Here is a 23,288-nt window from a genome sequence, read left to right on the forward strand (position 1 = left end):
GGTGGTATTATAGAAAGGCAGAGAGATGTAGCTCTACAATGATACCAAATAATCTAGAATTTCAAGTTGCACTACAAAATGCAGAGGGAAAAACCTCATTTTTTGGACCCGATTTTTTCCCCGGATTTTAGACTTTTTGGCCTCAGATCTAAGGCAGACCAGTATGAACTGCAAACAGACAGATGAACCTTTGCAAAAAGTAGGATAAGATGGGCATTTGGAATAAAGAGTGGTCTCGATACAAAAATAATGGGTCTGTTAAGCAAAAAAAAGAAAGAAAAAAGAACTCCACATTTTAACATTCTGCTCGTGCGTGAGCCAAATAGCCATTGAAAAACTATGTTTCTAACACAACTAGGCATTATGTTATTGGAATATCACCTGTAAATTGATGTATTAGGATGAATTCAGAAATAACTTTCAAAATGTGTTTCCTATTGAATTTCAGGCAAAAACAACAAAAACCTCCAGGGGTTAATGTGTTAATAAATTACCTCTGAAGTAGAAGTTAAAATGAACTTTGTAAACCATTATGCAATAACAGATACAGGTCAATGCTGCCTGCTCTTGTTATACAGGAATAAATAACAACAAGTAAACTTACATTTTTCAATTCTAGAATGAATATTGTTACCTGTAAAAGTAATCTTCATTCAATGAAACAAAGAAAGGATACCTTTCTGTAGCATAATTGGTTGGTGAACACTGCAAAGAATCAAGGCATACTATTTCTTGGGATAACATGAGAGTACTCAGTAGAGAGAACAATACCCTGAGGAGGAAAATAAGTGAAGTTATTGAAATCACGGAGAGGGTACCAGTGTTGAACCATGATTATGAATTCAAGCTTCTGTCATTGTATAGAAGGGTTTTGTCATGTGGTCAACATTTAGTTGATCACATGACTCCAGTCCAGAACTCATTCCTCTGATGAAGGTCTTGTGAAAAGGTCAAAAGCTAATGAGTCATAACATATTATGCTACAGAATGGAATCTTTTCTCAGTTAAACTTTTTGGGGAAGGCTTTTTTTTAGGCTAATGTTTCTCAATAATGTTTACAGGGCTCCAGATGAGAATAATAAAATGAGTATTTTACTCCCTTGTTTGAAATTAATTTTAATTGCATTTTTTAAAATTTGATGGCATATTTTGTGAACACTGCAAAACATGAACTTATGGTACCAAACTAATTTATTTATCAAGATGTTAATCATCCTTTCTTGAATTTCTCAAATTGGCTTAGTGACCAAGATTAATTCCAGGTGTGTTTGACTCTATGGCTCTTTCACAGTGACCAAGTACTATGATTTTAAACATGGCTAAAATTAAATTATTTTTCATACTTCAAAGACATTTTAACAACCTTTTCTTTGCATTATATTTTTAGTTCATTTATCTCTACAAAACAGGCCATTTATGTGGAGTTCTGTGTAAATGTATTGACAGTTACCCTAACTTGCTCTTCCCTCTCCTTTGTTCCATACAACCAGTCAACCTCTTCTTCATTTATTTCCAAATTCTCCCCTTTATCTTGTGCTTCTTTCTCAATCCTGGCTTTTTCAGCCTGTTTTCTATATTTTGACATTGCTGAAATTAAAATAGCTAAATTAATATAGATGACTGACTAGAAATGACATAAGATTAAAACTCTACAGCTTATAGCTTCTAGCAATGAAGTCCACCCTTGTATCAAACATAAATGTCAAGCATCTCAATTGAATATCTTCCCAAACACACAAAACACACACACACACACACACACACACACACACCCTCTATTACCTCATCATAATGATATCATTGAATACAATACTATCAATTCAAGTCTTTTCATGCACATCAATTGTTATGGTTTCGTGAAAAATGACAGTCTCATCTCTACTTATATTCATGGATTGGAGAAGGAGTCTTACTGTTTGGGCTTAAGAATCATTATTCATTGGGGCTTTAAATTCATGGCTCATATATATATATATATATATATATATATATATATATATATATATATAAAGTTTATCTTATTTTACTGAACAACTGTGTTTAGTGGGACTAAATACATAAAACATTTGCTAGAAATTTATTTTCAATAAACCTGAGCTTTCATTTTAAATGGAGTATTGCTTTAACTTTTATGATCAACCTATTCCATTTATAAATATCTGACAAGTCAATGCTTTAAACATGCATTTTTCTCTAGCACAAGTAGTTAAATATTTTATGGGAAAAACTATAAAACATCATTTTTTAGTCGTTTCAATATTGAAGTAATGTTCTGTCCTTAGTAATATTACTGTTAAAATATATCTTTTGTCCATGGCATTATTTATATCTAAGATATTAGCCTTTAAATTTGCAGAAGGCTAGTGATACATGATCATGGTATTTACATACCTGCCATAACACAGCAGGTCATGCCAAAAACATGAATTTTTACTTTCAAACCCCTGACACAGTTGTGTTTTTAAAAACATGATTTTTCAGTAATCTTCTAAAACAAATAAAATATAAAAATTAAACATAACCACAAAACTTTATGCCCATAATATGTAGCATGCATAAATGGGAAACTGTCATGCTTCGAGCTCATGTCAAACTATCCTTGGGGCAGTTTATACAGCAAATTGTAATAAAGGCAATTAAAAGGTGAAGAGATCAGGTATAAAACAACAATCATTCCACTAATAACTGGGTGACAATAGTTAGGGTCATTTGTTAAGTCATTTGAAGACCGCTGTGGGGAACCCGTTATGTTAGTCTACATAGGTAAAGTATATACAGCGGAACAATCTAATCCATTTTATGTTACAGGTAAAACAAAGATATTCTAGATGCGTGTTAAATAACAAAAGCTATTTCACATAACTGCTTTGAATAAGATTGTTTAAACCACCTGTATCAGAGATTATTGGCAATTTGGTGAACAGCTGCAATGTTTATTTGAAGTTGGATTTTACTCCATATATAAAACACACTGGAATAGTGTTCAAGAGCGATTCATTTTTGAAAGTTTTCAGGAAGCAATAAGCTATCAGTGAAGCAAGCAATGCTCAGCAAAAATAAATTTCAAAACTGGATGACAGATATTACTTTGTGAAGCACTGAGCTGCAAGGGGGACCATTTAGAGACAAGTGGTCACACTACTATGGAAACAATTCTGACAATGCTAACATTATGGTCCCTCAAGAACAACTCAGTTCCAACTAGACTTCAATCAGAGAATCCAGCAGGAATTCATTTGAAAAACATTACCATTCTGTTTCTAGTGAGTGCAGTGATGAACACTAATGACACCAGCATTACCTTAAAATCTCCAACAGAAGTATTGACAGCAATGAAGACTGAATCTAATTAAGCCTATATATGACATCCGATGGATTTTAAAGACAGAAACTTGGTGTACATTTATATTTACTGTCAATATGACTGTGATTATGTGTTTGCACTTATGTGTATATGTATGGTAACAATATCTGACAAGTCTACTGACTATTTTTTGTTTGTAAGTTTTTGTTTGTTCATAAATACGTTTTGGGGTCATATGCACTGACCCCCATAAGGATCTTAAAACACATTTTTTGAGTCTTAACAACCTCAATAATGTTTAAGAATATGTCATGTATGTATCACTATTTTTGTACGATGATTTGGCTGATGAAAGGTTTGTTACAACAATACTGTCCATGGGAGATACAAACATGTACCATGCTAGAAATGAGGACAGCTAATATGATGTATGTTAAGTTTGACACAAAACCATAACAAATTGAGTATTAAAGGATGTATTGTATCTGGTATAGTGTGGGGCCTAATTTCAGCATAAACATGCTAGGAGAGAGAAACGTTATGCTACAAAGAACTTCTCTGATGCCCTCTACTGTCTTCAGAACACAATTATCCAGCTACTGTATTTACCATATATGTTGGGACACCATATTTGTTTTTTCACCATAAATTAATTTTTAAGGTAATTTTTTGTGCACTGTATGTTCTGGGACACATCTTTTTTTTTGAGTTGTAAGTCTAGGACACCTTTCAAATCATTCAAAAATTACATGTTAGAAAATGCACTCCAACTGAAAATATAAACCTGTATATTTGAGATAAAATTGTTTATTCCAATGCAGCAGCATCATCTCGACCAGCCAACCCTCTTCCTGTATGTATGAACCTCGGTGCATGAATATGTTTTTAGTTTTCTCATGCCATGAAAAATTATCATTTGAGGCAACACATCTCCTGAAGTGTGAACTGCAAGGACTAAAGTCAAATTTTTTCAAATTTGCACAAGCCATGCTAATTCTCACACTTTTAACCTCCATCTTCTGAACTTCACAAACTCATCAAATGATTTTACTTTCTCCAAATCTTCTGAGCGACGCTGGGTCATTGATGTTTGTGCACAAAGCACTATATTGTGTCACTTTAAAAATTGTTCCATTGTTTCAATTTATTTTAAAAATTCCCCTGGATTCCAGTGAAAAGGAACCAAAGTTAGCTTTCATATCTTGACTATCTATGTATATTAATTTTTTAATTTTTTTAAATACAAAATCTGCACACTTAAAAAGAATCCAAAGTCAACTTCTGAGGTCAGCTTGCTTTGTAATAAAATAACCTTTGTATTGATATCCTTTAAAGAAAACTGGCTTAAAAGTATCCAGAGTCGGCTTCCGATGTCAGCTTGCTTTGTAACCTTTGTCTCTGATGTCCTGTCAGTAAGTTCAAACAATGAGATTACTGCTCACTGCCAGTTGTGTTTATTCACCACACGGGCTTCTATTTGCTTGGCATCTGTAGCTTTAATTAATACAAACAAGCATTGATGTGTGTGGGTAAATAGTATACACAGCAATAACTTGCTTTAATAATACTCTTTGTACCCCATGCTAGAGAAAAGATTGTCACTTGCACTCAAGTGAATGTATTTTCAAATAATGAGTTTTATTTGCAAAATACTGTCAAATAGCTGACCTGGATATAATTCAAACTTAGTTATTTTGCACCTAACACCATATCATGTGTGAATGGCAGATGTCTTCAAGCAATCTGCGGATTATTTCCTTCTCATTTGTGATTTTGTTGGATCCACTTTTCAGTTGGATAACATATTCAAACCTGGGAGAATAACCAAACATGATTTGTTTCTCAATGTTCACATAATGAACAATGTGTCATGTGTTATTGGACGTAAGTGATACACGCTACAGTATGGATGCCTACGCTACATATACAGAGGTCGTGGATCTATTTTATTCTTTAAATTTATATTGTTTCCTAAGTCTTGGGACATGTGACCTAAGTGAAAAAAGTTTCACCATAAGTTCTGGGAATGTAATGAAAGCTGAAAATTGACTTTTACTTTTTTTTTACCTTTAATACTGTCATCAATTTTCTTCCTTTCTGCACTTGCCCATTTTTCTCTCTCTTCCCTCTCAGCTTCAATGCCTCCATCAGCCCTGAAAGAAAGAATTTTTTTTTTATAATCATGAATGATGTTTTTTTTAAATTCATGGATGATTTTTTTTAAATTCAAGAATGATGGTTAATGAGATGCTAAATGATCTTCTGTCTCTTTGCATTTTAAAACAGTGTAGGGATAATTTTTATTGTCAGGATTGTGTATACAGTGGCCAAGTATCTAAGCAAAGACTAAGAAGTTTTCGGTTTTGTTTTAAATTGGGCCCTCAACCATCTTTATCAGAGTGGTTTATCATAGAACAATAGTTAAATAAATACAGTGTTCCACTATGTCTAATCTGCAAACTGGATAATGAAATTCATATACAACTTTCAAAATCTTTCGTACAGAATTTAACTGTCATTGATGATTTGCTGAAAATGCATGTCTATCTGCTAATTACATGTATCATATTACTATCTGCCAATGACTGAAGACAAAAGCAAGAGGCCCAAGTCAGCCAGATAGCACTCACCTCTATTTTAAAGACAAATGCAAGGGCAGTTGGCCAAGGAATCTGCATCAGTATGATGATTTCTGACCTCTGAAGGTTTAACTTTGATTTAGTAATGGCAATCATAGAGGATGGCAGATCAGAATGATTTTTGCAAACTTGAAAATCCTGAGGCCAGGGTGTTTTCTATCAAACTTGGTCAATTTTTATTGTCCATTTTTTTTATAGAAAAGGTCATTTTACAGTAAAAAAATTCCAGCAACAATAACAATATTGTCTGATCTGAATCTTGTGCTGAATTGTCATGCCAGGATGTTTTCTGTCACATATAGTCAAATTCTGTTTAATAACTCTGACAAGGAGTCCTTTTAGAGGTTCATCAATTTATTAATGGTGGCAATATTTCATGATGAATTTATATCATTTGTGAAAATGTGAATGACTGTCATACTAAAATGATCCCTTCTTTCAAATCTAGGGTAGGATGTGTGGATATGGTCTGCAGCCAACCATCTAGTTATGCTATATACCCTGACCCTGAGGCTGGACCTATTGATATGGTACACAGCATATCACCTAATCATTATATACACCATGACCTTGAGGCAGGAGAGGTGGATATGGCACATAACACACCATTTGGTCATGCTATTTATCTTGACCTTGAGGAAAGAGATGTGGATATGGGATGCAAAACACTATCAAGTCATGCTATATAACCTGGCCTAAGGCAGAACCTATGGATATGGTACACAGTTAATCATCTAGTCATGCTATATATATTGATCTTGAGGCAGGAGTGGATATGGCACACAATATACCATCTAGGCATACTATATATCTTGACCTTGAGGAAGGAAGAGTGGATATGGTACACAATATATCATTTAGACATACTATATATCTTGACCTTGAGGCAGGAGGAGTGGATATGGAACACAATATACCATCTAGGCATACTATATATCTTGACCTTGAGGCAGGAGGAGTGATATGGAACACAATATACCATCTAAACATACTACATAGCTTGACCTTGAGGCAGGAGGAGTGGATATGGTACACAATATACCATTTAGGCATACTATATATCTTGACCTTGAGGCAGGAGGAGTGATATGGAACACAATATACCATCTAGTCATGCTATATATCTTGACCATGAGGCAGGAGGAGTGGATATGGTACACAACACAATATACCATCTAGGCATACTATATACAGCTTGATCTTGAGGAAAGAGGTGTTGATCTGGTATGCAATGCATCATCTTATCATGTGGGCAAGGTTTAATTAAATATCTTCTGTGATTCAAAAATTATACACCTGGCAAAGATAACAAGTGAATAAATTACATTTTCTCTTGCCGTGACCCTGACCTTCAGGCAGAAGGCATGGGTATGGTATACAATATCCTGTCAAGTCATGGGTAAAGTTTCATGAAAATATTCAAAAGTTCTACTCTAGACTAACCACAGAATTACATTTTGCTTTGCCATGACCTTAATCATAAGACAGTGGCCATCACTATGATACATGACACACCATCCAGCTACAATATATATTTAGGCAAAGTTTAATGAGATTCTATTTAAATGTTACATAGTTATGGGTCCGAAATGCATATGTTAATGAACAGAGAGATAGATGGACAAACACAATACACCCAATTATAAAAGTCATATACAAAAATGATTCAACAGACAAAAGTAATTCTTACCATGCTTCAGCACAAGCTCTGTCTTTGGGAAATACTGGGCGATCATCCAGGTATTGAAGATTTTTCTTTAAGATGAAAAATAGTTTAATAAAATAAGATGATACACAAAAGCAAAGTTTTACATTAGTTTGTTATTCTCAAGAGCATTTGTACTCTTTATACATAAATACCATAAGAATTTCACTGCATTTGATATCTGATTCACTGATAATACATTTTGTCTTCCTGCCTTTTTTCCCTCTGGTGTCTAGTTCAATTTGTACCAAAAATGAATGATTTTATTCCTACAAAACTAATCATCTGACAAAACAGATGATTGATAAAAAATAAGAATGAAGTTTGAAAAAAACAAAAATGAGGAAGTCTTTTTAAATGCCTTTTTCTTATGAGGTTATAATATGTCAATGTTGTTTGTTCTACTGATTACTCCTAACAAACTGCATAGACCCAGATCTGTCAGCACATTATGTGATGGCAAATCTGGGTCTGTGCAGTCTGCAGTTGGACTCAACTTACAAATGAGTATATATGGTAAATTCACAAATTATAGGTACTGAACGCATATGAATAACAATGATAGCATTGCTATGTGCAAATGTTTTCTAGAGCTTTCAGGAAAATCTTCAAACACTTGCATTACAACTCTTCCTTCATCCTTCAGTACCTATAGGTTAGCGCTTTTGTACGGGAAAATATGAAGAAAAAAAATTCTGTGCTATACTTCATGATGTTAGGAGTGCAGTATAGCTCAGAAAAAAATGAGTTAGTATAAGAACCTGTAAGAATGAGTACTCTCTGGAAGAAAAGAAATGTATAAATATTTCAGCATACTGGGTGCATGAAAGGGATATGTAATGTTAATACTCATATCTAAATAGTTCATATAGCGTGGCTACAGGCATACTCTTTGCTTATGAATTCTAAATGTAATGTATTTATCAGTTTTACTTGCAATTTATCAGGAATGTCAATACTATAGTATTTTCTTCAAGTAATAATGTATAGAATTTCTTTTAATGGTCATGTATATGCTAATTTTACTTTTCTGCCTAGGGCTGAAAAAAATAACACTCCACCAGAAGCAAAGTAATTAAGTTCTTTTTAGATTTCAAAGTAAATACACAAGTGTAGATACTGTTGTCAAACAAATACACAGTCACAGTATTCATACACACATGGCAGTGCACAGTTACCTTTGAACTTGGTAGCGTACCACACATTCAGTGATTTATTATTTTTTAAAATCTCATTTTGGTCTACTTAAAATTGAAATTAATAGTCATATTGTGAATGACTGCTCCTATTAACAACTTTTACAGATGGTCTCAAATGTTAGGATTATGCTTTCTGTACATTCAACTAAATTCTGCTTTTCTAGTTGTGATGGACTGGAGCTATTATTAACCAGATCTATTCTATATGATGTCATACATGTGGCTGGAGGGACTGGTCTTGCAGCAAACTGCACATGTTTTTCTGTTCTGTCAATGATAGTTTGGAGTCATAAGGTGATAAAAATATTAAATTCTTTTAACTGGAAATCTCAAGAAGATGCAGAATTAAATTATTAAGGAATACAAAATTCACTTTGTTTTGGAGTGGAGTATATTCTTATTTGGAATGCGATTTTGGTTGGAAATGAACAGGACTGTTTAGATAGAAGTATCATTTTGCACTGTCGATCAAGGTTTTGAATGCATGTAATTCTGATGAGCAGAAATAACTAAGAAAGTGCACCTGTTACCATTGTTATTACCAGCTACAGCTGACATGTTTTAATCCCCTTCTTAAGTCCATGCTATTTGTTGGAGGGACCCCAGCTACATGATCTGTATGACTTGTACTATAAATCAAAGCATTTTCTCACAAAAGTAAAACAGGGAAAATTGCAAAGCAGCTGGGGTGTGGGAGCCCATTATGCCAACTAAAAATAAGTCTTTTTTGTCTTCATCTTAGCATATTGGCTCCAAGGCACTTGCTTTTCTATCAAAACCTGCCTTCTTCAGCTAAATTTTCTTTTCATAAATGTAGTGCTTGGACTGATTTGCCGGACATCTCTGAGACAACACAGCCCTTGGTCTTAATATATTTTGCATAGACTCTAGAAAGCATTGGCTTATAGTCTTAACCATGCAAACTGTTACAAACATTTCTGCTAAATAACTTTTTAATTGATCAGAATGTTATTTTCAATACTTCGTGTCTCATGATTGTTGTCATAAAGCCATTACTGACTTTTCTGATATCATGTTAAGTCATTCGCTTGGTTAAAAAGTTCCTTTGTGACTCAATGAACTCATCCACATTGTCAACTTTACCATCTCTACTTTCCATTGGCTCAAACAGCTTGCTTAGTTCATCCACTGATAAATCTAATAATTCAAAAGTTCTCACATCTATTACATTGTTGTATACAATAAAAAGTAATTCTTAACACCTGCAACTAATGTTTGACACAAGTATTGTACAGCATGAAGTGTTGTGTGAAGAAATACTGCATAAATCTGACAATGTAAAAGTTAATAGAGAAAACAGGAGCATGTAATAAATATCTGTGTACAACAGACCTATGATCCCTACATGCAATAATCATTCACTCACCAGTTTAACAATCAAAATCTTCCTGTAATTTTTTATCCTCTTGATAACGGGATTACCTATAAGAACTAGTACTCTCTGCAAGAAAAGACAAATGAAAATATATAAAGAATTCAGCATACTTGGTACATGGAAGGTTATGTAATTTACTGATCTCAACAGTGATCATATAGTGTGGCTACAGATTTATTCTGCTTTTGAATTTTAAAATGTATTTACCAGTTTTACATGCAATTTATACAGAATGTCAATACAGTAGTATTTTCTATACGTAATACTATATATAATTTCTAATAATGATCATATAATAATTATCTACTAGATATATGGTAATTTTTAAACAATTATTACAATTGTAAGAACAAACAACCCTGCTTTTAGATGAATATAAGAAGTTTTTTATAATACAAAGTACAAAATCATGACAAGGTTACACGTTAATGTATGATAGCTAAATCTTGAAAATAATATTAAAGTTTATATTTCTATGGCAAATTTTACACCATCAAACTTTAATGATGATTTTTAACAAATTGCCTTTTTGGGGAACTGTATTAATGACTTCAGTATCTACACCAATATCCCCATTATATGCAAGGGACTTGAATTATTTTATTTCTTTTCTTCAAAACATATGGACATAGAGATGTATGGCAGTAAGCCAATATACCCTTTGCTGCTATCACAGTGGGAGCATAAAAATACTGACAATGTTGTACTAAAGGTTAATAATAAAAAGACAATGTCTCTATGTTTTAAATAAAATTATTTCTTGGCCATTTAATAAGAGAAACATCTCAGAGTTTAGGGATGGCTTCCTGTACAAAATTTTCGGCAGATTCTGTCTGGATTTTAGGTGGATTCAGGGTGTATTCTGTATAAAAAAAAACAAATTTCAGATGAACTTTAGGTGGAGTGGGAATATGGCTAAGGTGACAGACTGAATCTGTCTAATAGTTAAGCATACTATTTCTTATATTCCTCCTAAAGGAGAACCATTACATGGAAAAGTTGTGATTGTCCAGTTCATTTTCCTACTTTAAGACAGATTTTGGACTTAGACTGATTTTAACAAAAATTTTGAACTTTATCAATAGAACTACAAGCATAGCTGAATCTTTGGACCTAGAAAATTTGGTGCAAGGTAGATTTTGGGCTTGATCTGATGTTTACTCTGAAAAATAAGTATTTTTGCTTCCTATTAAAATACGCTCTTCAAAATTCATAACTTATTGAAAATGTGACTGAAATTTCAGTGAAATCACAAAGTGAATTTTTTTTTTACATTCACTCAAATGTCCTTTTTCACTAAAATTATGGTATTTTAGGAGATTTTACCAAAATTTCTGAAAATATCAGTGAAATTTTGTGATTGCAATTTCACTGACTTTGCCAACATTTCTGAAAATATCAGTGAGAATTTGTGATTGAAATTTCACTGCGAGTTTGCCAAAAATTCTGAAAATATAGTGATATTTTGTGATTGTAATATCACTGACATTTCAAAAAAAATATCAATAAGATAGAATTAAAAAAAAATTGTTTCTTGCATAGTTAATATTTCATGTTTTTGATAGCTGTAATTTTATTGTTCATTTTGGGAACAATAACTTCTTTTCACATCTTTCCTTGTTATATTTCTATTTTCAAATTTTTGTTGTTGTTTTTTATGTTGTTGTATTTTTGTTTACATCAGTTGGATTTAACTGCCCTCAAACAAGATTGTTTTCTTCTTTTCTGTTTTAAAGCAGAATTTTGCTTTTCTCCTGAGCTGAGTTTGATTTTCCTTGATATGGACCCTTTTTTTTAATATTGTCTCTGAAACTGTTTTTTTTTATAATGCTCCATCTGGTTCCATTCCACAATGATCTTTCTAATAAGTATTTGTTCCATATATTATTTAACAGATGATTGCTGTAAAGAGCTTTTTGATTGGTCAAAAGTTTGTACTTGCTCAATGAATCGTCACGTAATGGAAACTGATGAGAATGAGCATGCTTGCTAAACACAGTAATTTGAATTTTCGAGTAGGATACGAGTTTAAATAACCATTTGAAAAATGTGCAGCAATGAGAATACCTTGAATGCAAAATCGATGGGAACTTCATTGGTCAATCTTATGAAAACTGAATGCCAGGACTAGTATTTTGCTTTTTGTGCCATAAAGAACTTTACAGTAGTGGCTAATGTGAAAAATATGACATGGAATTGAACCAGGATGATTTCAAAGTTATATAACTCCAAACTGATTAACTTCCAGAGTTTAAGGAGGGACAACGTATAGATCACTGGTGGGAATTGTTGATATTGTTGCCAGATACCCATGTCTATCAGTGATATTCATATCTTTGTATTGCAGAGTTTTCTTGGCCCACAAGTAGAATCATCTTTCAATATCGTGAGTGGTATTATTGTGTATATTATCAAAATAGTCTAGTTGTGTTAGTGTTCAGTGTAAAATAAGAGTAATTATATCATGATAAATCTTTGTCACGGCTGCTTATGGAGCAAGGACTAATTCAAGAGACCACAACATCATCATAGTTTGTACATTAATCAAAAATCAAGTCTGCAGTACAAGTGACATAAGTCAGGCTCCTAGCATTTCTTTTTTTCATAATCAGTGTCTCAAATGGATGTTTTTCTGTAATTCTGCATCATTTTCACAGTTTAATTTTTCAATGCAGGATAATATGTTATATATGTTTATGTGTTCAGAGATGCCTGTGAATATTCCAGGCTAGATACGAAAGATTTTTAAAATCACTTAATTATTTAGTGTCAAGCCAGATTCTTCACATCATGTTGTATATATTGTACATAACAGATAGAAGGCCTCAAGGTAGATTAGTTCTGTAACTAACTGAGTTACCTTCTCTAAATAAAGTCATTATTATTATTATTATTATTATTATTATTATTATTGTTGTTGTTGTTATTAACTCCCATATCTCTTTGCCTTGGATGTCATATAATTACAACATCTGTATAATTTTGTTTCATGTACACTGAAATATCACCTTGCTTAAAAAAAGTCCTGTTTAATTCATATCCATTATTTATTTGAAACCTATTCAAATGTCTGAAAATTTACTAAAACTTCAGTAAAAAACTATATAATGATCAAAATTTTAGTGAAATCTCACCAAAATTTTAGTAAACTCTCATAAAACATTCAACGAAATATTAGAGATCTCACCAAAACTTAAGTGAAAATTTTGGCCAAAATTTTTGTGAAACCTCACCAAAATTTTGGTGAAAGTTTTGGTCAAAATATTTGTGAAAATGCACCAAACTTTCAGTGAAATAAAAAAACTTAAATGATGATATCATGGATTAGGTTTTGTATGCAAGAAAAAAACTGAGGATAAGAAAAACCAAAATCTTGTTTGATAATGTCTGTCAAAATAAAATTTATGATCCATTTTAAAAATTATTGTGAATATTTATCACTGATTCCCAATAATGTCTAAGAATCTTTAGGCAGTTTAATAGAAATGTGAAGCACATTTTTTATTGGATGATTTTTATGTAGACATTTTAGACAACCTTTTTTTAGATGGAAACCTTATGTGGATTTTTTTTCAGGTTGAAATTTCAGGCAGGGTTTTTTTCAGGTAGAATTTTATTTCAGGCGGAAATCTTAGATGGATTTTTTGTTTAAGCAGAATCTTAGGACAATTAATCTACATATTTCGAATAAAATTCTGCCATAAATCCACCTAAAGTCTGCTTGAAATTCGCCTAAGCTTCTTTATGTTTATGGTTAGGCAGAAAATACTTAAGAAACCTGTCTGAAATCAGACTAAAATCTGCCTGGAAAATTTTGTACAGGATTTCAGGTGGATTTTTATTTCAGGCAGAAATCTTTTTATTCAAGCAGAATATTAGAACAACTAATTTGCATATATTGCCTAAAATTCCATCTGAATATGCCTGAATTCCACTTGAAATTTGCCAAAGCTCCTTTAATACAAGCAATTATGGTTTAGGCAGAAAGCACTTAAAAAACCCGTCTGAAATCTGCCTTAAGTCTGCCTGGAAAAGTTTTTGTATGGGTATGGTGTTTGGTAGGTATATGCCCCATGAGCTGGTCCTAAGTGAACAAAAATTTTCTTACCAAATTTTCCATCCTGGCAAACACATCAATGATATTTGGGTCATCCAGTTTGTTATGTGATAGGTCCACTACACTGACCTTCTCACATTCAGCTAGGTGCTCTATACTTTCTGCATCAGTCAGGCGACAATGTGTTATAGTAATGGTGTGAAGCTCAGGAATACGAGCTGGAAAAAAAAGAGGTAGAAAGAAAGCTACGTCAATGTATTCCCATATTTAATGAAGGATGATTGAATAACACTGTACTCTTTTATTGCATACATGTATTTGAGTGTGGCCATCTAGTTTCTCATAAAATCAATGCAACATTTTATTGAGAGGTAAATAACTGTCCAAAAAAAAAAGCATTTAATATTGAAGTGAGAAAATTCTGTGACAGGTTTCAACACAACTGAAACAAAACAAAAACAAGAGAACAGTCAAGGACACATTTTATACCCACCACATGTTTTAATAAGCACTGTGTCAGTGCTACTTAGGCATGGTTGATTCCAGAGAGATTATTACACAATTGGTCTCAATGACCTGGACCTTGGTCAAGGTATGCAGTCTTAAATAAAACGTACTATGTAGAAACTATTAGTTTCTTTTTAGGCTTACCGTTATCATGATTGTGACATCTGACCTTATAAACCCAGATTGTATAGGTTTCTCCCAGAAAGTTTGGTCAAGGAACTCATTTGAGAAAAACAGTTATTCTGCCATATCGATTTTCTTTGAGATACACTGACCTTGGTCTTTGACCTTTTTGACCATAAATCAAAAGGCCCCCTATATACATTAAGTGCAAGCCATTCACAAACATTAGTCAAGGTATATGGTCTAGAAACAAAGTTATTATGCAAACAAGATTTTTCTTTAAAAAGTCTAATTATTATGACCCTTGACCTTCTGACCTTTAAATTAATGGAATTTTTTCTTATTTAACATGCAAGTCATCCACAAACTTGCTGATGATATTTGGTTCAGAACCTAAATTTTTGTGCAGAAAAACATTTGCTTCTTTCAGTCACAGTGACCTTGGACTATGATTTTTTTTATTATCTCAAAATAAATTACCTTCATCCTTACCGAAATGCAAAACACATACAAAGTTTTATCCAAATATGGAAATGAAATTGGTAAGAGACAGAGAGCTAGATGGATACTGGTAGATAGCAGACATTAATCTTAAGTAGCAGCATTGGCTACGAAATGAAAATCTCCACACTCTTTTTACTCCAAATCTCATCCCCTCACCTTGCTCATATATATATATATATATATATATATATATATATATATATATATATATATATATATATATATATATATATACACACACATATAAGATGTGTCCCCTGGCTATGACTGCGTATTATGAAATATGATCAGAAAATATTTGAAAATGTAGTTTATATTTTGGAACATTTTAACTTTTGATACCCTTCCATGAAAAAAAATTCTAGTCACTAAGGTTTATCAAACTTTATAGTCAATGACTCGCTTTGAATAAAATGACTTTTTTCTTCAGTACAGTGCTTTAAATGTTTAATAACAAAATTATTTTTCCCATTTAAGTTGCATTTTAATTGTACACTCTTTGTATTATGTGATGGCCATGATTTGGTCCTACCTTTTGTTAAATGAGCAGACTATTTGCTTTCCAAAAACCGAAGAGTAACTGTGCATATTGATCATGTAAAAATAGCAATCATACATGGTTTGCTGGATGTCAATGTGTGGTCAAGTATTTAAAAAAGACTTTCAACCCTTTCTCTCTTCTGTATAGCTTTGACCAGTGTTTGCATGCATTACCTTATATACTTGCTTTTAAGTTGAGTCCAACTGCAAACTGCACAGACCCATATCTGCCATCACATAATATGCTCGCAGATCTGGGTCTGTGCAGTTTGTTAATAGTAATCAGTAGAACAAAAAACATAGACCCTGATCTGCAGGTGGATTATGCTATAGCAGATCAGGATCTTTTCTGTTTGCAGTTTGACTGGACTTAAAAGCTAGTACATATGGTAAACCATGTATTTTCCATATAATCAGAGAAAAAATGTGCTTACACAAGTTCTCAATCTTTTTTATTGGGTTATTGCTGACATTTAGTGTGTCAAGTTTCTGCAAGTGTTCCAGATTCTCAATCTTTTGAATCAGGTTCTGGTGCAGGTACAGACATCTTAACTCAGTTTGGTTGTCCAGGTTCTCGATTTTCTGAATGCCGTTACTCTCCAACCATAGGCATTTTAGACCAGTGTACTCCTCCAAGGCCTCTATCTTAGTTACACCTGGAAAATAAACAGGTCAAACATAATACAGATAGTTTCAGCTAATTTGATAGATGCCATATTGTGATTACATACCAATTTTAAAGTTTTATTCTTATCTCATCAAAAAAATTCTTAAAATATTATTCATTAGTTTTTAAGATTTTAAAAAATCCAAAAAGGTGTAAAAACTCTAACAACTTAATAACTAGATCATGTGACTTACAAGTTGAGCATAGGTAAATCACATGTTAACTGATGGCTGTTGTTTTTGTTGTTGTTGTTGTTGTTGTAGGGTTTAACGCCATTTTTCAGCACACGATAGGCTATACATGGTGGCCAGTATTAATGGTGGAGGAAGAACCCTGGAAATCCCCGGAAAGAACCACTGACCATCGAGAAGCTACTGGAAAGCTTTCTCACATTCTCACATTGGCCGAATCTGAGACTTAAACCCACGCAGACAGAGGTGAGATGGCAGTGATTCATAACGGAAAGTGCCTTAGACCACTCGGCCACTCGGGGCCCTGTGATAACTGATAGTAAACAACTGATTTTTTAAACAAGGGACAGCCTTCTCCTTCAAAATTTAAAATGCAAATATCATTTATGATCCAAACATACTTAAACCATTTTATCGTATATAGAAATCATTTGCTGTGTGCTTTATTATCAGTGGAAATTGCCCCCCCCCCCGGACAGATTGTATTAAACAATGCTAATGCTAATTTATCAGTCATTCAACAAACTGCTTTTTGGCTCAAAAGAAGAAAGTGCTACAACTATAGCACTGTTTGTAACAATTGTCCCTGAAGACCAACCTGGGCAATTTTAATTGTATATAAAGATAAACAAAGGCAATTTTAATTGTATATAAAGACCAACAAAGAAAATTATAATTGTGAATAAAGATCAACAAGGGAAATTTTAATTGTATATAAAGACCAAGAAGGGTAAATCTAATTGTGCATAAAGACCAATAAGGGCAATAATAATTGTGAATAAAGACCAATAAGGGCAATTTTAATTGTATATAAAGACCAACAAAGAAAATTATAATTGTGAATAAAGATCAACAAGGGAAATTTTAATTGTATATAAAGACCAAGAAGGGCAAATCTAATTGTGCATAAAGACCAATAAGGGCAATAATAATTGTGAATAAAGACCAATAAGGGCAATAATAATTGTGAATAAAGACCAATAAGGGCAATAATAATTGTGAATAAAGACCAATAAGGGCAATAATATATGTGAATAAAGACCAATAAGGGCAATAATAATTGTGAATAAAGATCAACAAGGATAATTTAAATTGTGAATAAAATAAAGGATGTTTACTTTTCTAGGAATTATTTTATTGATGTAATTTCAAATTCTGGAGGTTGAAAAGTGGGGCATTGACTTACACAATGTAATTTATACAAAGTGAAAATATTCCTATTCATTCTTACAAAAAATTTGAAGATTAAAAACTCAAAAACTTCAATTGAAAATGTAAACGGATAGGTAAATTTAATTCAAATAAGCATAGATATTGTGGCCAAGCAGTGGATCTATAATTCATATGTTGTTTGCATGTATCAGGGTAAAAATAAAGAAAAACATTAGAATGAGGTAATGTGATCCCAGATCAAACTGAACTAATAAGCTAAAATAAATGTAAAGAATATTATCCCAGGAACAGTCAATAATAATGTTATAAATAAACCATTGTACAATTCTTGCCAAGTGTTGTGTACTTACAGAAATAAATGTCACAATCAAAATCTAATCCACTCATTTGACCCTAAAGAAAATATTTGACAAAAAATTATCAGGCTAAAATAAATGGGACAATGATTAATTTTCTCGGAAAATGGTCCCCTCTTTACAATTAATTTCGATAATATTCCAAACAAACTTGCTTATAAGTCAGGTACAACTGCAAACTGCACATACCCAGATCATAAAGTGTCAGCAGATCTAGATATATGCAGTTTGTTAGGAATAATCAATAGAAAAAAATAACACAGACTCTGATCTGCTGGCACATTATTCAACAGCAGATCAAGGTCTATGTTCATTGCATTAGGACTTAATCTATATGGTAGTATATGCAGTAGGTTACATTTATACTAGCTTACAAGTGGAGTCAAACTGTAAGCAACACATTCTGATCTGCCATAGTATAATATGCCTGCAGATTAGGGTCTATGTTGTTTGTCCTACTAATTACTCCTAACAAATTGAACAGACCCTGATATGATGGCACATTAAGCAATGGTAGATCTGAGTCTATGTACATGTAGTTTGCAGTTAGACTCATCTTATAAGCAAAGTATATGCGGTGTAGTATCTAAAGCCTGAGGCTACAGCAATATTTGGACACACATATCATTCCCATGTAGAATCTATAATCCAAAACCTACATAAAAGCACCTCTTTCTTTCTTTCTTATTCTCTCTCTCTCCAATGGATATATAAACTATATTCAGAGATAGATACATAATAAATGGTTTAATTAATGTAAAACATGTATCTTAAATGTTAACTGAAATATCTACTTGTACACATACATATATAGTTATCAATATTATTTGTATGATGTTTAATGGATATACTATATAAAATTATTTTGCATATTTGTTCAAAACTCGACATGGGATTATACAGTAAAAAATATAAATGACAGGTACTGTAGTAATATATACTGTATTTAAACATCTTAAATGTGTGTTCCTTTATAAACACCATTGATCCAGACATTAACTACATGATGTGGTAGTAGATCAAGAATTTCAAACACAGTGTACATACTGTCATGCCAGAACAGAAAGTATCAATAGATCTTGGTCAACACTGTTCATTCGACTCATGATTTCAAATACACAGTCTAGACGCTGTCCTAACAATACATTAGGTATACCAACATATCTTGGACTACACTGCTCTACGAATGCATGATTTCAAAACCTCAGAGTAGACCCTGTCATGCCAGAACAGAAATTATCAACAGATCTTGGTCTTAACTGTTCTAACAATGCTTGATATCCAACACACAGTATAGACCCTGTCCTGCCAACACATGAAGTACTAACATATCTTGGTCTACACTGTTCTACCTAGGCATGACCCTGTCCTGCTGGAACATAAAGCACTGACAGATATTGGTCTACATTGTTTATTCTACTCATGATTTCAAAACACACACTGTAGACCCTGTCCTGCAAACACCTGAAGTATGAACAGATCTTGATCAACACTTTTAAACCTAAGCAAGACCTCAAACACACATGGTAGACCTTGTCCTGCCAGCACAATAAGCACCAGCCAATCTCGGTCAACTCTGTTCATTCTAGTCTAGATTTTAAATACACAGTGTAAACACTAACAGTAAGCACCAACAGATCTTGATCTACACTGCTTATTGTACCCATGATTTCAAACACACAGCATAGAAATATCCTACCAGCACATCAAGCACCAGCAGATATGGGTCTATGAAGTTTTGACATTATTAGATATGTGTAAATACGGTATAATTATTACAATGAAATTTCTATAAACTGGATACATTTGGGCCCAATAATTCTGGGTAATTTATGGAGGTGGCCAGTATACAAAAGTTGAATCAGCATTTGAATAGTCTGACTGGGACCAAAACATATGGACAGCTTTTAGAATAGGCCAGTTTACATTATTGAGACCAAAACATATGGACAGCTTTTAGAATAGGCCAGTTTACATTGTTGGGACCAAAACATATGGACAGCTTCTAGAATAGGCCAGTTTACACTGTTCAGGCCAAAACATGTGGACAGCTTTTAGAATAGGCCAGTTTACATTGTTGGGACCAAAACATATGGACAGCTTTTAGAATAGCCCAGTTTACATTGTTGGGGCCAAAACATGTGGACAGCTTTTAGGATAGGCCAGTTTACATTGCTGGGACCAAAACATCTGGACAGCTTTTAGAATAGGCCAGTTTACATTGTTGGGACCAAAAGATGTGACCAAAAGATGTGGATAATGTTTAAAAGTGGCCAGGTTACCTATCTGGTTCCAAAATATGTGGAAAGCTTTCAGAATAGGCCTTGTTACCTTACTGGGATCAAACCATATGAACAGTTTTTGGAACATGACAGGTTACCTTACTGGGACAAAAACAAGTAAATAGTTTTTAGAATAGGACAGGTTAACTTAATGAGACCAAAACATGTGGATAGGTTTAGAAGTGGTCAGGTTACCTTATTAGGATAAAAAAATACTGACAGTTTTTAGAAGTGGCCAGGTTACCTTACTGGTTACTGGTTACAAAAATGTGGACAGTTTTTTTATAATAGGCCAATTTATCTCAATGGGACCAAAATATGTGAACAGTGTTTAGAGTAGGCCAGAATACCTTCCTGGGATCAAAATGTGGACAGTTTTAGAATAGGACAGGTTACCTTCCTGGTATCAAAATGTGGATAGTTTTAGAAATGGCCAGGTTACATTGCTGGGACCAAACCATGTGGATAGTTTTTAGAAAAAGCCAGGTTCCATTGCATGGACCAAAACATGTTGATAGTTTTAGAATAGGCTAAATTACCTTACTGGCATCAAAGTATGTGGATAGTTTTAGAAGTGGCCACGTTACCTTACTGGGACTCAAATATTTGGACAGTTTTTAGAATAGACTGGCTTACCTTACTGGGACCAAAATTTGTGGACAGTTTTAAGAAAAACCTGATTACAGAGGGTGCAGTTAAGTTTCATTGCAAGACATAACAAATAAATCACATTCATGTGAAATTGTGCCCTACCCATGAACATATTTTACTACATGTAAAGCAAGTAGTATACATACATATATATATATATATATATATATATATATATATATATATATATATATATATATATATATATATACACACATACACAAATCACTAAATTAACTTAAAATGTAGCCTTATAGTAACAATAGGAGCTGAGAATGAAACTAACCTTTGAAATGTAGATAAAGCACGTCATTCAGTTCTGGTGTTATGTACAGCTTCATGTCCTTACAATGCTGCTTCAAAAACTTCTTTGTCAACCTGAAACCATCGATACAATTTCTATTAAATACTCTGATTTTGTCCAATGGACTTAACACAGGAGGCAACTGATCCATATTTTCCTGGAAATATCATTGCCAAATTGTATATATTGTTAATAGCACATCATAACATTGTGATGTTCTATAACATCATAACATATCATGATGCCAATCAACTTGCCTGATACATTTAAATGCATCAGGACTTAGATTATGACTGAAGGGTTAATAATAAAAATAGCATATTTATTTTATTATCTGTAAATTCTTCCTTAAAGTAACATTAAAAGAACTGCTAACTGTTGATAATTATAAATTAATAAACATGTCAACGTATTTTTCTCTATTATCTCAGGTGGTTGGGTGGTCTCATTTTGGCACATGCTCACAAGCTCATTGGTAACATGAAGTCAACTTGTCCAATCAAGGTATCAGACAGTACACTAAAACTTATAATTATAATCTGACATGAGGGGCAAAGAGCATAAAATGCTAAATGCAAGAATAGTTTCCAAAAGAAATCTGGTTTAGTTGGATTCTTTTCTGTCCAGATTTATGCAAATTCTGTTGATTTGGTCAAAGAAATGATGTTTGATGTTATCTAATATCTGTAGCCATATCTGATGACAACTCAGCATCATCCTGTATAGACCTGAAACATCTTCTAGCCTAAATAACACAAATTTTTTAAATTCTGTTTTAAGACGTTTTTGAAAAAGAAGCCATACATTGTTTTATCTCTTTTTAGTAACAATTGCCATAACTGAACAGCATATCTGCATCAGCTGAAACTTAAAAGATCTTCATACAAAATTGCTTTTGGACAAGTTTTGCCAAATTCTACTGAGTAGTTTTTTTTCAGAAGTCATTTAGCAATTTTCTATTTTTTGTAATAATGACCATATTTGGTGGCAGATCTTCATTGTTTGTACAAATTTAAAGGTCTTTATGCTTAAGATAATTTTGGTATTTGGTGAAAATCTGTTGAACAGTTTACAAAAAGTTGTTAAAACATTTTTCTATTTTCAGCAACAGTAGTCATAATTGATGGCAGATTAGTATTATTAGTAAAATTTAAAATGCCTTCACAGCAGAATGCTTTATGTCAAATTTCTCAAATTCTGTTGAACTGTTTTGAAATGATGTTGATTAGTGGTTTTTTTTTCTATTTTTAGTAACAGTAGTCAAAGATACATCTGATAATAAATTGACATCATTTGTATTTATATCAAAGGCCCTTATGCCAAGTTGTTTTCTGTCAAATGTGGTTACATTTTGCAGAATGCTTTTTAGAAGTCATTTAAACAAGTCAGTTTTTAGTAATGCACACATGTGATTTTAGTGGAGGCCGGCCAAAAATATCGTTTTAAAGGCCATCTACCAGATATACCATTTTATAGAGAAAATCTACTGTTTTGAATATTAAAATTTTTTAACATTGTATGATAAAACTCTAAACATAGTATTTTTACATGTTCTATCAACAAGTTCGAGAAACTGATCAAAACCAGTTTACTGCAGACTGGAATTGTTGCACCAGAACAATAACCATTGTGATGACAAGTGGCAAAGCAATAGGATTAGAATTGTTAAAGAACAGCTTACATGTATACA

General features: G+C 32.8%; 1 protein-coding gene across 1 annotated transcript in view; it reads right to left on the reverse strand.

Annotated features, from left to right (window-relative positions):
• LOC149787762 (uncharacterized) overlaps window positions 1–23,288 on the reverse strand; it is a 47,058-nt gene that overhangs the window by 16,344 nt on the left and 7,426 nt on the right. The window contains exons 4-10 of the mRNA XM_089973952.1: window positions 21,581–21,672; window positions 16,409–16,630; window positions 14,352–14,518; window positions 10,235–10,309; window positions 7,634–7,698; window positions 5,372–5,457; window positions 1,451–1,587 (exon numbers count right to left, since the gene is read on the reverse strand). Coding sequence (XP_089830078.1) covers window positions 1,451–1,587; window positions 5,372–5,457; window positions 7,634–7,698; window positions 10,235–10,309; window positions 14,352–14,518; window positions 16,409–16,630; window positions 21,581–21,672 — 844 coding nt within the window. The remainder of the gene's footprint in view (window positions 1–1,450; window positions 1,588–5,371; window positions 5,458–7,633; window positions 7,699–10,234; window positions 10,310–14,351; window positions 14,519–16,408; window positions 16,631–21,580; window positions 21,673–23,288) is intronic.

Source organism: Sinohyriopsis cumingii, chromosome 11, assembly GCF_028554795.1.
Source record: "Sinohyriopsis cumingii isolate HCF-2022 chromosome 11, ASM2855479v2, whole genome shotgun sequence".
NCBI classification, from domain to species: domain Eukaryota; kingdom Metazoa; phylum Mollusca; class Bivalvia; order Unionida; family Unionidae; genus Sinohyriopsis; species Sinohyriopsis cumingii.